General features: G+C 49.6%; 7 protein-coding genes; 1 reads left to right on the forward strand and 6 right to left on the reverse strand.

Moving 5' to 3' along the window:
- Positions 1–683: 683 nt before the first annotated feature.
- RCC_01556 (related to Glutamyl-tRNA(Gln) amidotransferase subunit A, mitochondrial) lies at positions 684–2,153 on the reverse strand (the record flags this gene model as incomplete). Its single annotated transcript, XM_023766850.1, has 1 exon — positions 684–2,153. The coding sequence occupies one exon, from the start codon at positions 2,151–2,153 to the stop codon at positions 684–686; it is 1,470 nt and encodes a 489-aa protein (XP_023622618.1).
- Positions 2,154–2,555: 402 nt separating this feature from the next.
- Positions 2,556–4,415, reverse strand: RCC_01557 (uncharacterized protein; the record flags this gene model as incomplete). The annotated part of the gene is made up of 1 exon (XM_023766851.1): positions 2,556–4,415. The coding sequence occupies one exon, from the start codon at positions 4,413–4,415 to the stop codon at positions 2,556–2,558; it is 1,860 nt and encodes a 619-aa protein (XP_023622619.1).
- An 813-nt stretch (positions 4,416–5,228) lies between these two features.
- RCC_01558 (uncharacterized protein) lies at positions 5,229–6,125 on the reverse strand (the record flags this gene model as incomplete). XM_023766852.1 has 3 exons in its annotated part: positions 5,229–5,807; positions 5,865–6,021; positions 6,076–6,125. The coding sequence occupies 3 exons, from the start codon at positions 6,123–6,125 to the stop codon at positions 5,229–5,231; spliced, it is 786 nt and encodes a 261-aa protein (XP_023622620.1).
- A 1,342-nt stretch (positions 6,126–7,467) lies between these two features.
- On the forward strand, positions 7,468–9,119 carry RCC_01559 (uncharacterized protein; the record flags this gene model as incomplete). XM_023766853.1 has 2 exons in its annotated part: positions 7,468–8,891; positions 8,945–9,119. 2 exons carry the CDS (start codon positions 7,468–7,470, stop codon positions 9,117–9,119), a joined length of 1,599 nt encoding a protein of 532 aa, XP_023622621.1.
- Positions 9,120–9,436: 317 nt separating this feature from the next.
- RCC_01560 (uncharacterized protein) lies at positions 9,437–9,946 on the reverse strand (the record flags this gene model as incomplete). XM_023766854.1 has 2 exons in its annotated part: positions 9,437–9,571; positions 9,632–9,946. 2 exons carry the CDS (start codon positions 9,944–9,946, stop codon positions 9,437–9,439), a joined length of 450 nt encoding a protein of 149 aa, XP_023622622.1.
- A 66-nt stretch (positions 9,947–10,012) lies between these two features.
- RCC_01561 (uncharacterized protein) lies at positions 10,013–10,566 on the reverse strand (the record flags this gene model as incomplete). XM_023766855.1 has 2 exons in its annotated part: positions 10,013–10,159; positions 10,210–10,566. The coding sequence occupies 2 exons, from the start codon at positions 10,564–10,566 to the stop codon at positions 10,013–10,015; spliced, it is 504 nt and encodes a 167-aa protein (XP_023622623.1).
- Positions 10,567–12,611: 2,045 nt separating this feature from the next.
- Positions 12,612–13,061, reverse strand: RCC_01562 (uncharacterized protein; the record flags this gene model as incomplete). XM_023766856.1 has 3 exons in its annotated part: positions 12,612–12,690; positions 12,747–12,848; positions 12,931–13,061. 3 exons carry the CDS (start codon positions 13,059–13,061, stop codon positions 12,612–12,614), a joined length of 312 nt encoding a protein of 103 aa, XP_023622624.1.
- Between the last annotated feature and the right edge of the window lie 1,068 nt (positions 13,062–14,129).

A 14,129-nucleotide genomic window follows, 5' to 3' on the forward strand; every position in this document is an offset into this window, starting at 1 on the left:
AAGAGTGATCACAGCTACAGCCGCTGAAAGAACTCCGAAGCTAACAGCAGAAAATAGACCACTCACAGCGAGATTAAGTCTACAGTTTTTACAGCTAGGCATTCCATCACCTATCTGCCTGTAGCTTATACCTCCTTCGGCTGCTGTTTGACTCTTCATCATCATATCATCATAGCTACTCCTACCATACCATGTAAGAATGATAGATTCCATGGTCCGACACTCTTCTAGTGCTATTCGTGTTGGTCTGCGCGGAATTCWCTTCCTCTCGGCCCAATTTCTCGAGGCACAGAATCGTGATATCGAATGTACGCTTCACAGCCTCGCACTGCCTCAACTCGAACGAGATCCGATCGAATACATCTACCAACCTCCTATTCAACACGCTCAGAAATACGGCATATTCCAGTCACTCCTTCTCATCAGCCCATACATGTGCTTCCTCCAATATAACACTCCTCATAATCGAGGCCATGGAACCTACACTATCTCCCGCAGTACTCCTTTGCTAGCTTGACGAAGAGTTCTGAAGCTGCGCGAGACCGAGATAATGGGACATCGGAGTTGACTTTGTGAATCAGCGGCACAAGGCGAGGAAGTCATTCGACAAGGTTGGCAGGATTCTTTGAAGTTAGACTGCGAGGTGGTTGTCTGGCGTGACACATTGCCTCGAAAATCTGCAATCAAATCTCCTCCCGCCCGGCCAGAACTTCCGCCATACCAGCAGCAGCGCTAAGCAACAACCGATCATCTCCAAACTGTCCAACAAGCTGCATGCCCACAGTCTTGACATCCTCATCATCCATACCCTTCAACTGCCTCTCAGACAGAGGAACAGGAAGACTGATGGCAGGTAATCCCGCCAAACTGGCAGGAACGGTAAAGACATCGTTCATGTAGCCTTGGACTGTAGATTGCTTCTTCAGCTCTTCTACCGTAGGCGGGAGAGTAGGAGCAGTAGGCATCAGAAGGAGATCAACTTTATCTTCTTCTGCGTCGTGGGAAATCGGAGGAGTGTCCAGAAGAGGATTCGCAGAAGTGAAGACGCGATCGAAATCCCGCTGCACCATTCGTCGGACCTTTTGCGCTTGGAGGAAGTAGTTGTCCATGGCTTCCGAACTGAGATTATAGGCGCCGAGGAGTATTCGCCGCTTCACCTCCGCTCCGAAAGACTCTCCCCGAGTTTGAGCGTAGAGAGGAAGTGCCGGGTCGGCATTTGGCGATGCATCTGACGTGTCCGTTCGATGCCCGTACCGGATGCCATCGTACTTGGCCAGATTGGAAGAAGCTTCGGCCGGTGCCAGGATATAGTATGCCGAGAGTGCCAGACGTGTGGTTGGTAGAGAGACAGGAACCAGTGTATGTCCCGCAGCTTGCAGCCTGCTCAGAGTCCTCGCATACGTCTCCCTCACAACACTCGAGACCTCCTCCAAATTATACTCCATGGGAATCCCAATCCTCAAACTCCCCACATCCCTCCTGCCCCTCCTAGCATTCAACCTCTTCCTCAACTCGACCCCCAAACTAGTCGGATCCCTCCCATCCCACCGATCCAAACACCCAAACACCTTCCACACATCCCGGACATCCCTCCCCAGAATCCCCACCGTATCCAAAGAATTCGCATACTGCACCACCCCCCACCGTGAAACCCTCCCATAACTCGGCTTGAAGCCCACAATCCCCATATACGCAGCCGGCAAGCGCACACTACCCCCCGTATCCGTCCCCAACGCAGTCCAACACTCTCCCTTGGCAACGGAAATCGCGCTGCCACCACTACTCCCACCCGGTGAGACCTCCATCCCACCTCTGTGGAAAATGCCCTTTACGCTTCCATGATATGAATTCTGGGAATGCGAACCCATGCCAAACTCATCCATATTCTGTCCGGGATGTAACATGGCACCTTGTTCCTTGAGCAATTCCACGACCGTGGCGTCAAAGGGCGTGGCATAATTCGCCAACGTCTTGGAGGCGGCGTGGGGGTTTCCCGTGACAATGTTGGCTTTGATGCCAATGGTTTTGCCGGCGAGCGTCGGTTTCGCCGGCGGGGACGGATTGGTGGTGGTGGAAGAAGTTACATGGCTGGTGAATTGTCTCTTTTTGCAGAGACGACTTGCGTTCTGGCCCAGAGACTGAAGACGGGGCATCACATGTCGAATTGGCTGGAGTTGATGGAGAGATGGTAGATGTATGTACAGTACCTGCACTAGGAGAGAGGTCCGAGGTGATGCTGAAAGTCTTGGCGTCCCTTGACCTCACCTCACCCTCCTCCACCTTGTCCTCCATCCCGACACAACACTCATCTAGATACAATCTGCGACTTACAACAGCCATGCAACTTGTCCTCATTTAATAGCACCGAATGCAATATTTTACAAGACAGAAGACTTCATCCTACTCATTCTCATCAAGCTACGGCGTATCAATACACAACCAAACTCTTCCAACCCTGCCGATATCACCGCTCCAATCCATTCTCCTCTGCAATGTCTCCAAGCCAGTCCCAAAACTGCCCTCAGGACAGACTCAATCTTGACCTCCAACATCCATCACTTCCGACCACGAACAGATCGATATCGCACCGGTAATGGCTTTCGACTCGTCGAGGGACCAGACCTGGACAAGTCGGGACCCGTGGGACTCTTCATGGCAGTCAACAACGCCTTGGCCGTCTCTGCATCACTCTCCGCACTATATGAGCGGTACATGTCCAGCGCTTCATCCAGGGAATCCTCTATCTCTTGGCTCATCGTCTCTAGGACAGATTCCCGGCTTGCTGTCTTTAAAMCAGACGATGCATTGACGCTTTCAGAGGTATCGCTGTCAACGTCATCCATCAATCTGTTTTGCTCGCAGCTCTTGATAGTAGATGGGCTGAAAGCGGTCGACTCATTCTCATCTTCGTCATCACTTTCGTCCAGCCACGCCCGGAGCTTCTCATCGCAAACGATGTCGACACCTCCAAGAGCCACCTGTAAATCATAGCTGTCCACCATAGCATCATACATTGCACCTTCGGAACCATCACTTTTCTCGGAAAGTGGTGTGGTCGTGTGTATGGGGAGAGAAGTGGCTTTGTGTTGGGGTGAGCAGGTATCGGCCATGTTGGACGGACAGTCACTCCCTTCATGCTCGATCTTCTCCGAAAATATAGATTCTGCCCGTTCGAGACACAAGCGGTTCCATAGCTCAGAAATGACCCCACAATTGGAGTCTGTAGGGCTGTTGGGAATCGGTCGGCCTGGAGAACTTTCCTTGCTGGACGACTCCTCATCCGAATCAAGCTCACCGTCCTTTTCCTCAATCTCAAGTACCTCAACAACCATAGAACGGTGTTTCTCCGCCGGGCTGAGCCGGTGCTGTTCGGGAGATGACGACGATATGATGGCCGCCGAGCGCGATGTGAAAACATGTCCATCAAGACTGCTAAGATCTGCCTGGGCGTCTTCCTGCTCCTTGGCGGGCTTCTGCGGCGCAATCTTGGGACGGAAAGGAAGTTCGACTTCCGGGCCATGTAGTTTGATGGATGGAGTACCCGGTGCGAATGGATCGTCGCTCCTCCACCTTCCATCCCTCTGGCTATCCAGAAGCACTGTGGGTACTTGCGACCGACGAGGCTGAAGAATGGGCGGGTCCATGTCGTTCAGGCGGAATATCATGCTAGAAGCCGAGCTTGGACGAATGGACGAGCAGATCTGCGACACTTTTCTTGAACTGGTGTATCCCGCCAGGGAGCCGGAATCTGGAGTTGAAACACACCGCTCAGCCATTGCGTCGAGAGATATCATCCGTCTCAGGGATTTGCTCTCTTTGGCATGAACACCACGCTCAAAGACTTCCGATATGTCTTCAAGTGTGTTGTCATCGCTAGTCGTATCCAGATCCTCACYCGAGATCGGACTGACAATGACATCCTTTAGTGGATCATTACCATCGTATGGTGGTGAAACACAAACACTGGTATTGGACATCCGCTCTGGGGAGATAGTGATGGTAGGCCTGGCGAAAGACGATGCGCCGCGCCTCTTGAATCCAACTCTGCCGAACCCGTCCGGTAGTAAATCTTCACCAGAGCCGATATCAAGGGTGAGAGAAGGCGCAGCGGTTGGTGATGAGGCGGGCGGGCTGTTTGGTGGCGATATAACCTCATCCAATCTCTCCTTTGTGGGTGGGCTACGGGTGTGCTTCGTAGTAGTCATACTGCGTATGGAGCCGACCAAGTTCCTCCCCAGACTGAGCTTCCTCACAAGTCCTCCAGGAGATGACATTGTGTCCTTGGTGGGTGTATATTTTTGCGGGCTATCTGCAGCGCCATCACGGGTGACATTGTCGCAGAAGTCAGCTAGAGCACCGCGCTTCTGCTTGGACTTGGAGCCGCCGATGTGGACATGTTGACGGAATGAGGTCATGGCACTTCTTGGGCTGAAGCTGTGTTGCTCGGTGTGAACATCTTCGAGACGGCTCGTGGGTCTGGCAGTTCTCTCAATGTCAGTATCATCTACTCGCACAATCTAGGCCACCAATCGTATCGTACCTTTCCTCTGAATTGATTTGAGTCGCACCACGTATAGAATCAACAATGCCTTTTGCTTGCAGCGCCCCTTTGGATAGGGCTTCTCGAGCGCTGCCGAACCAACCCGATCGCTTGCGGTTCAATGTGAGAGGTTTCTCGAGGTTGGCTGGGAGTTGTAAGTAAATGTGTGACTTGAAAACGCTGGGATTGTATGGATACACTGCAACGCGTCCTTTGCGAGAGAATGCTCGCCAGCATTTCCTGCTTCGAGGTCGGGTGTTGTGACTGTGTCGCGCGCAGCCATTGTGGATGGACGTCGTTTTATGTAATTCTTGGGAGTTTTGCGGCGACAGAGTACCTAGAAGATGTGAGCAGGACGGTTGGTAGTTGTTCCAGATGGCAGCCGCATGGTGTCGCGTGGAAAGAGGTCATCTACAAGGTACTCTCTGCAGGAATGACCAGCGAGTGGGCAAGAGTTGTCGGCTTGAGCAGCGAATCTGAGCTTTCACGGCACTTCAACGCCCACAAGTCTGAGTCAAGCACTTTCATGGAAATGGTGAAGCTTGGAAGAAAACAGTCAGCAGCTCACGGACACTTCTAGGTAATGCCATTATCTCTTCCGGGGTAAATCCCTCAAAAACGCCATTCGTCTACCTTGCCACCTCTATCCCCACATCCCGAAGCCCATATTCTCTACCACCTCCTCGGATCACGATGTGATACCGATCAGATCGGTGAGTGCGCGCAATTTGGTCTCTCTGGTCTTGTCCTCCCGCATCCCCAGATAGGCGAACACATCGTTGATGAGCGCTTGCGACCCGACCTCCGCCCCCACTACCCCTCTCGATCGCAAAACACCAGCCTGGGAAAACGATGCGAACGTGGCGATCTCGGCCGCAAGTTCCGGTGACTCGTTGTAGTTATGCTTGTACATCCCAATCAGACGAGGGACATTTCCCGACAATCCCGCAAGGTTGTTCTCTTTCTCACGCTGGATGTGTGTGGCGTACACGAGGAAAATCAGATCTCGAAGACCATGGTCCGTTTCTGGGGTGGACTCGTAAATGTGCTGGGTTGCGCCGGGTGGTAACACGCCTTGTTTCAGTGCAAGTCCGAATTTGACTCGCGCGAGTGCCTTGAGAGCAGGGACCAGGTACTTGTCGGCAACGGCGTAGACGGTTGAGTGGGTATAGGGGGCGGCTTTCTTGGACTCCTCATCAACGCCCACGTCGTATTCCTGGTCGTAGAAGTATTGAATCATGAGTTCAACGGCTTGTGGTGGATCGTCCTACAATTAGTTGGCATCTGAGAACGAACTCGGGAATCTCTAATTTCCACTTTGTACCTTGAGATCGATGACACGCTGCTCTGCTTCCCTGAGCCCGCTAAGAAAGCAGGCCTTGAAGTATGCTGAGTGGCATATGAGAATCGCGCGGTGGACTTCGTAGCGCTTGTCACCGCAAATGATTGTGAAGTCAGTGAGCACGCCACTGGCGTAGAGGCTACGGGGATAGTCAGTATCTTGTAATGCAAATCATGAGTCGATGCCAACTTACCGCCTAGCCCCTGCCTGATATTCGGAGAGTTGGGGAGATGAAGAATCCATTTTCCAAAATTTTGTGACATTGTTGTAGGAGAAGGTCGTAAAGCCGCGGGAGAGATGATGGCCAGCGAGCTTAGGGCCTGCAATCAATCTTGGCGTTCACATGCCGAACGCCAGTGAAATATTCCCTGGATTCGCGGTCAGAGCGGTCTAGATCATACAGTACTCGTGACTCGGCATCTTTTCCGCAGTTCCAGGGTCGTTGTCAAATCCTAACATCGTCTCAAGACAGGTACCTTACTGTATGATCGCATCCACGGTCCTGGGTGGATCTCCCTGCAGAACTTTAAGTTGAGTCGGACACGTCGCGCGAGAGCTTTTACCGTCAGATCGATTCTTTTCCGTATAGCCTCAGTGAAGTTATTCAGAAATCAAAATTTGAGATATGTAGAGTTGTAAGACAGTATGGCCCGATAGACCCCGAAGGAAGGTGACCTTGCGATCTAGCCACCGCCTTCTTCAACTGAACTGGTCCCGTCGCTCTCTCTAACAAAGCGCGCAGGTCTGCAAGTCGTTCCAGCTTGTGGAAAGAATGAACACGTTTCTTAAGCTCCAGTACCGACGGGCCGGGAGTTCAGGATGATCTACTAAGGTAAGCTCGATCAGGGCCTTCACAAGCGGAATACCAGAGGAAGCTTTTCCCTATCTCCAAGACAGCCCCTTCGTATTCCCGTTGTATGTGGTTGCCGTTGTGTGTAGTGACTAATATTGCTGTTGTGTGTGGTGACCAAGTAAACACAAGTCCGAAAGAAACCAAAATGACGGTACCTACCTACGTTACGCCCGTACCTGTACTTGCCTCTATCACGCGCACCTACCAACTTTACACGCACCTACCTGCTTTATACGCATCGGCATTTGCTAATTTCGGAACTACGGAGGAGCGCCTGTTTGGAGGTAGTACTTTTCCTGCCACGTCTCAAAATGTGTAAGCATCGCCCTTGCTCGATTTGGGAGACGACATGTGTTTATATTGGTAACCGGGAGAACTCAACGCTCTGACTTTTCTTGGCTCAGATTGAGTAGTTGTGATATATTTGATTCTCAGTGTGAAATACAGAAGCTGAGTATATCCAAACCATGGGAGTTTCCCATTGTGACACCCAAGTCTGTTAACACAGCCCTACCTAGTACCTTGGTTGTTGGAACCATGGAACGGCCAGGAACGTTCCACACCGAGTTGTACCAACAGTCCCCGAGCCAGCAAAAATAGTTCCTTGAAACTCTTACAAAGAGCGGCTCGACCCTCTGCTGATGCTCCAAAATCAAGCTCCCCTTTAAATTCTTCACCACTGTTCATCCTCTTCAGCTTTCCATCATCCTTGATCCTCTTCAGCTTTGCATCATGGCTACAACACCTCTATCATCTACAATGTCCCAACCCATCGTCGCGCCTTTCCTGCCACTAGAGATCTTGACAATGATCGCCGATTACGCGGCGGAACGAGATGACAAGGATGAGAAACTAGGCCCATATGCACTGGTTTCCAAGGCCTGGCAAGCAGTATTCGAACCACATATCTACAAGTCTCTGAAAGTACTCAGCCCTTCAGAGACCACAACCATCTCCCTCGGAGTGGACGGCAATTATGGAGTGTTTGACAAATGCGGCATCACCTTGGAAAGACTTTCCGCTGTCACTGGAGGGCCAGAAAGGTGGTGTCGTGCCCGCCGGGCGGCCATCCGAAGTATCGCTTACCACGTCGCTGTGCCGCATCATGGATACGACCACATGGTTGGAGTCGGCGAGACTTTACCAAGCGATCAATACGACTCGAATGTCGCTGAGGCCGTACCTGTTGACGCCGGGAACAACACCCCACGATTCTTGCCAACCTTATTATACCACAACAGCTCCGCCGATCAGAATGACGAAGCCTTTACGAGTGGTGTGGCAAGTCTTTTCGACCTACTTTCTACCTGGACAGATCAAAATTATCCCTTCTCCCTGAGCATCGCCCTCCAGGCAGAGAATATATACACGCTGCAAAACGATGAAAGTGAGGAGAGAAATTATAACAACTGCATTGGAGAGTACGGGGCAAATTTTTCCGCAGGTTTCAAGCTGCGAACAGTCAATTGCATATCTTCCTTGGAGTTTCCACAGGAGTGGAGTCCTGTACCGATCAACTACATTCGATCGGATTATAACGGCCGTGAAACGCTTTGGACATCGCCGTTTGCAGCTCAAAGCTGGATCCATCCAAATGCAGCATTATTTATTGCTTCATTTTGCCGGGGACAAGCTCTGAGCGAGATCAGAATACATGGCTCACCCCTCATACCCGAAGCTGAGCGTGCGTTGGTTATGCAGCGTCGAGATTCAATCGCCGACATGATTTCGAGAGTCCCACGCAGTGTGCGTGTCTTCCATCTCCAATGCCGACCTGATGAGATGGACATAAACTACCTAGGCCCCTATCGTCCCGCTCCTCCCCGCTTCGATCATCTCCCGGATCCCCTATCCCAGAGTCTTCGGGTTCTTTCGACACAATTGAAGAGTCTGACCATCAGGGGGCTGGAAGTACTGCCTCAATTATTCGATCGGGTGGAAGGAGACTCCTGGCCCCTTTTGGAACATCTCTGTCTCGAGCAAATACCCAGAACTCTCTTCGATGATAACTCCTACTTGCGCCCTCAATCTGTCCTTCAGGAGTTCTATTCGAATCTAGGCCGTGCGGCATGCAGAATGCCTCGCATCAAATTTCTTCTGCTATCATATGGGGAGGAACAACAAGGATTGAAATTTGAGGCGCGGGATAGTCGTTGGTTCCTGGACCACTCTGCGGGTTGGGAATTTGACATTGAGATCCAYCCCGAAGTCTGGAGAGCTTGGAGAGCGCATACGGTAAGGAAGTACCCGAACCCGTGGGGACCACCATCGGAAGGTTTGTCGGACTGTTCGGAAGCCGTATGGGATTCTTGGCCGTTCGAATGATTGCAGATATTGTGCAATATGTGTCGCACCCAGACTTCATGACGGCATGCATCTTCTGACCCAAACAAACGGCCCTCTCTCTAGCTCATGTTCCRGTTCAAGTAATAGTGTGTATCTCTAGCCATTCTCGCCATACTGCAACAGGCATATATCAATCAATACAATCCAAAAACATCCATCACGAACATTCAAGGCTCTGCAGGCGGTAGAATCTGGAACTAACTCGTCTTGTGAGCGTAAAGAGAAACACAGCTCGTACTATATAAAGTGGCATTGGTGCATGCACGAGTGGGGAAAGACTTCCTCGGAAGTGACGAAAGATTCAACATCACAACAGTCTACACTGCCACCCCAGCTACACCCACACACACTCCCATCAAACTTTAAACTGCAATAGATACCCATAATCAGCCATGTTCCCCTCTACCACATTCTTCAACCCCATAGCAGTCTCCACATCATATCTCTCCGTCCACATTTCGACCATAGCTTCCAGATTCGGCGATTCAGGCTGCGAAAGCACAGTCAGTCAGTTTTGTTGAAAACTCTTTCAAACAATCTTGGTACTCACTTTCCCGCCTTCAGGTCTTTCAATCCCCGTGGAAGAATGAAGAGTATTAGTAAACCCTCTCACCAAAGGATGTTTAGGGRTATCCTCCTCCGGCGTCGTCTCCCACATATCACAGAACCCCTCCAAATCCAGTCCCATCCCCAACCTCTTACACAAAGTCTCCGTCATATCTCTAGTCCGATACAACAAATCCTCCCCATCAACAACAATCGGTCGTCGTCCTTGAGCACTGAAGAGATCGAAAAGAAATCTCGTCGACCGAGTAGATTGATGAAGTTGAAAATCCTCATCTGTCGGGGCGTTTTTAAAATCCATACTGCGTGAGAGTTCGAAAGGAAGAATCCGTTTGGAGGATCGGATGACGGATTAGAATGATAGGGGTCAATTTCGCGTAGATGGAATCCGGGATGTGTGTGTGGGATTAGTCCTCATAGCTTCTTCAATCGTCATGGTGTTCCGGTGTAAACCATAGAGAATTTCCTCTTGTAGGAGATTAGGGATGTGGTCATTGATAAGTGGAATTCTCCCCTTGAACATTCAGCCTCATTGTCTGAAACATGATGGCGAGGAGAACATACCCCTCGCTGACCCTCCTCAACACGCCCCCTCAAATCCTCATTCAAACTCTCAAAAGTATCATCAACAAGCAAAAGTTTCATCCCCTCCCAAATCTCAAACCTCCTCTCCTCGCAACATTCCGCTGGTTTCGCCCATCGTTCCTCGCCTAGAATCGCAGCGTTTAGATAAGGATGGTAAATGGGATGGAATTTCGCGTGGGTGGAGAGATAGCGGAAGAAGAGATGGGAGCGTGTACGCATGGCGTCGAAGATGAAAAAAATCGGGGTTGGGCGGGATGGTGGTGTGGATGGTGGTGTGGATGGGGGGCTTAAGGGCATTTCCCATGAGTTTGTGGGATTTTCTGTGCTGGTTTCCATTATTTTCTGTCTGCTTGGTGATGATGAGTGAATGAAATCTGGTGTTGTTTGTTTTGTTCAAGTGACTCGTGGAGTGGCGAGGAACCGTTGAACGAGAGCCCCGCTTGATGATCAGCGTATAGGCGAGTATTGTTGCGTAGGCGAGGACAGTACGTAGACGAGAGCTGGTCTCGCTTGTTATCTAGGAAATCTGATGCACGAGCCATATAAATGCTCGGATTGGGCAACATGGCTGTGTTGAGATTCTGGACTTGATACGATCTGCTTGTGTAGGAATACTTCTGAGAGCAGGGCATTGTAATGATGCAACCTTGATCGATCCTCTCGCCTCAAAATCACCTCTTTCGTTCTGAGTATTGTACATTATAAGCCTCTTTTGTGTCATGTAAGATCTCTTTACGTCTGAGAATTTGGAGATCCCCTGAGTCCTCACAAGCATCCTGATCTTCGTACATTAGCAACGACTTGACCTCCGCCCAAACATAATGACACTCCGATCTTGTTGATATTGAGCAGATTTTTATGCCAAGAGATYTATTGACAGTATCTAAGTTTCGTTCCCAAACAGATAAAGGGCGGCTACACCGGAAAAACTCTCACCCGAATAGCCGAAGTGAATGATTTCCATCCCGGTCGTTTGAACTTTAAACTGGTACACATTCCAAATCTGAAGAGGGATCTCCCGAGGAATCATTCTGTAATTACTGTGAGCTCATATAGCAAAATTCTTATCAATTTGGACTTTTTAGCCGAAATTACTCTCCATCTCTACAGTGCATAGAAGAGGCCAAAATGGAACATTCAGCATTCTTCACCGACTTGGGTATTGAAAAACGAGTACAAGGCTCAAAGTTTCAGAGCGAACGGAGTTGCTGCTCGAGTTAAAAGACACGAGATTTAAAATTCAAGGACTGTTCAGCGCAGATGTATTGATTGAAGCTGTTACGGCACTACATTCGAAGACGATGTCAATAATTGTTGAAGTACAACGACACGTTCTGAATCTCAATCAGATCCGTTGTAGCTATAGCCAACAGCCTCCAACTCAGTAATCCAAATCAATCAAAAAAAAAATCCATAAAAATGTCCCCCCTCCAGCTTCCCCATTCCTCCCCATAAATATCCTCAACATTCACACTCTTGCAAACATTCCGCAACATCAGGACATTGCGCTCCTCCATCACAGACGATATAGATCATCATCGTCTTCCGAACAGCGGCATTTGCACAGATGATCATCAGATCGAGACATTTCCTTCTTGAGGGGCAGTCCTTGGCATTGTTCCTTCATAGGAACTGTCGTTTAGGGTTGTTCCTTTGTAGGATTTCTTAGTCTACTTAGGGCTGTTCCTTTAGGTTGTTGCTTCTTGGGAACTGTTCGTTGAGGCTGTTACCTTTGCGAGCTCCCCGGAGTCTATCTCTGTAATTCTCCAAGCTCTTCCTCTCGTAAGCGATCGTGACTGGTGGTAGCAATAGCACAAAGCCGTCGACGTACCAAGTAGTGCACGAGCACTCTACTAAAGGTCTACTAATAAAGGTCATTAACTAAGCGCCTTCTAGTTAAGGCTATCTAAGCGGCGATCTTCTTTGTATAGACCACGCCAAGGGTATTCTAACCAGACGGAATCGAGGCACACCTCTGAATAGACTAGCCAGAAGATAGCGTTAACCTTACCAGACACTCTCCATGTGACCCGAATCGCTTGGAAGACCAATTCCTTTCTCAAAATCGTTTTCAATTTGATTTATTGCCGCTGAGCTAAGTGCGACTTCTCTGCAATTATAGAGACAGCGTCATGTTTGTCACCAGGGTTCAAACAGAAACTGGCCGTTAACCTACGTAGATATATGCGGTATCTACACTCTCGATGGAGAGGATGTGTCCACAGAAGGCTTTATATGGCTACCAATCAATTGATAATGACAGTGGACACGAGTTATAAACAACCCTGATACCAAAGAGGTACTGATTGGACATTCAAACAAACATCTCCTGCCCATCTTCCACTTGGTCCCTTGAGACCGAAACTAAGGCAGACCAGCTTTCATGGCGAAGCAAGATGTGAACATCCAAAATTCAGACCTTCAGTAGGTACCTGTTCAACAGGGTCCACAAGTCGCGCCCTAAAAATCCAAAAGTCAACATAACTCAAAGCCTCAAGAATGAAAGCACATCTTACAATACAACAAGCGCAATTGTTCGTTTCATCATTACAGCAGCTCTTCGTTCCAGCTGCGCAACAGCTTTGACCAGGTGGATCCATCGTGCAGGGATTACAGAACTGTGAAAGTTTTCTCTCAGACATTGATCTTTGGGGGGGGGGTGGGGAAGCATTGCACACAATTCTTTTTGTCTTACTTACGCAGAGAGGTGGCACGCCGACTTGACGACCGAAAAGGGGAGCGGGAGCTGATGATATGGGAGTTGATTCAGATGCTGCAGCTCCGAGGCCCATCCATAAGCCGGAAAGTGTGAGGAGGGATTGTACACGCATCTTGTGGGTGTATCGGGTGGGGAGAGATGGTAATGAGGAGGTGGTGGCTCGAGCTGGATGGTGTTGGATCAGGGATTAAGGTGTGAGCGACGGCTACTTTACTGTATATATATATATACGGGAAAGGATGATGAGTGGGTCGTGAAGGCAGTGATCTCGATCTTTGCCGTTGTGACCAATCCGTTGAGGTCAGATATAGTATGTGATATGGATTATGATCCTGCCTCATCGTAGTCGATTAGGGCAATGTTGAGAACTGCATCCTTTGAGATGTTGGTTGTGGGGCCCGACGTCAGGAGGATTGTTCAACAAGTCTGTATGTTCCCCGATTATACCCACGTGTATCTCCAGCTTGAAGACGATCGGTGTTCAGTATTCTTTCCGCACAAGAGACTACAATACCACAATCATCATCATCATCAAAACCGACATGCGTTTACAATCAGAGCATCCTGATCCTGAAATAGGAGAATATTCAGACGCTCCGGAAGACCTTCTCTTGTCGAAAAAGATACATACAGTAGACGATAGACTACTATCTCGACGGGCTTTACTTGCTGCGTTCTGGATCTCACAAATCTTCTGGGCTGGAACATTACTCGCAGTACTCTACAACAAAACCCCCAATCGAACCACGCAAACCTTTTCTTCCGATTTTGGTACATAAATTCCCTAATTCGAATGACAATCACACCTAACTCACCTGTCAACCCAGTTTCCCAGATACCCGTGCCCCGAACGCAAGTCGATCTCGACTACAGAGACTCCCTACAATTCGACAACGAAACCTCTTCAATCTGGAGATCAGTCGACAAAGATTCATTACAATACACCGGACCGCCAAGTCCACAGCTCGATGAATCCTGGCGCCGTCTTCTCTGGGGAGAAATTCCCCGCCGTATCCAACGAAGAAATCACCCTAAACGACGATCTCGCAGCGACATTCACCGAACAAGACCGTAATCCCCTGACGGGAAAATTCCACATCGCCTTGGATGTTTTCCATAGTTTACACTGCGTGAATGCCACCATCCGCAAAGAACTCGAAAAGACATCATCATCAGAGAC

The sequence above is a fragment of the Ramularia collo-cygni genome, assembly GCF_900074925.1.
Source record: "Ramularia collo-cygni strain URUG2 genome assembly, contig: RCC_scaffold02, whole genome shotgun sequence".
Classification (NCBI taxonomy): Eukaryota; Fungi; Ascomycota; class Dothideomycetes; order Mycosphaerellales; family Mycosphaerellaceae; genus Ramularia; species Ramularia collo-cygni.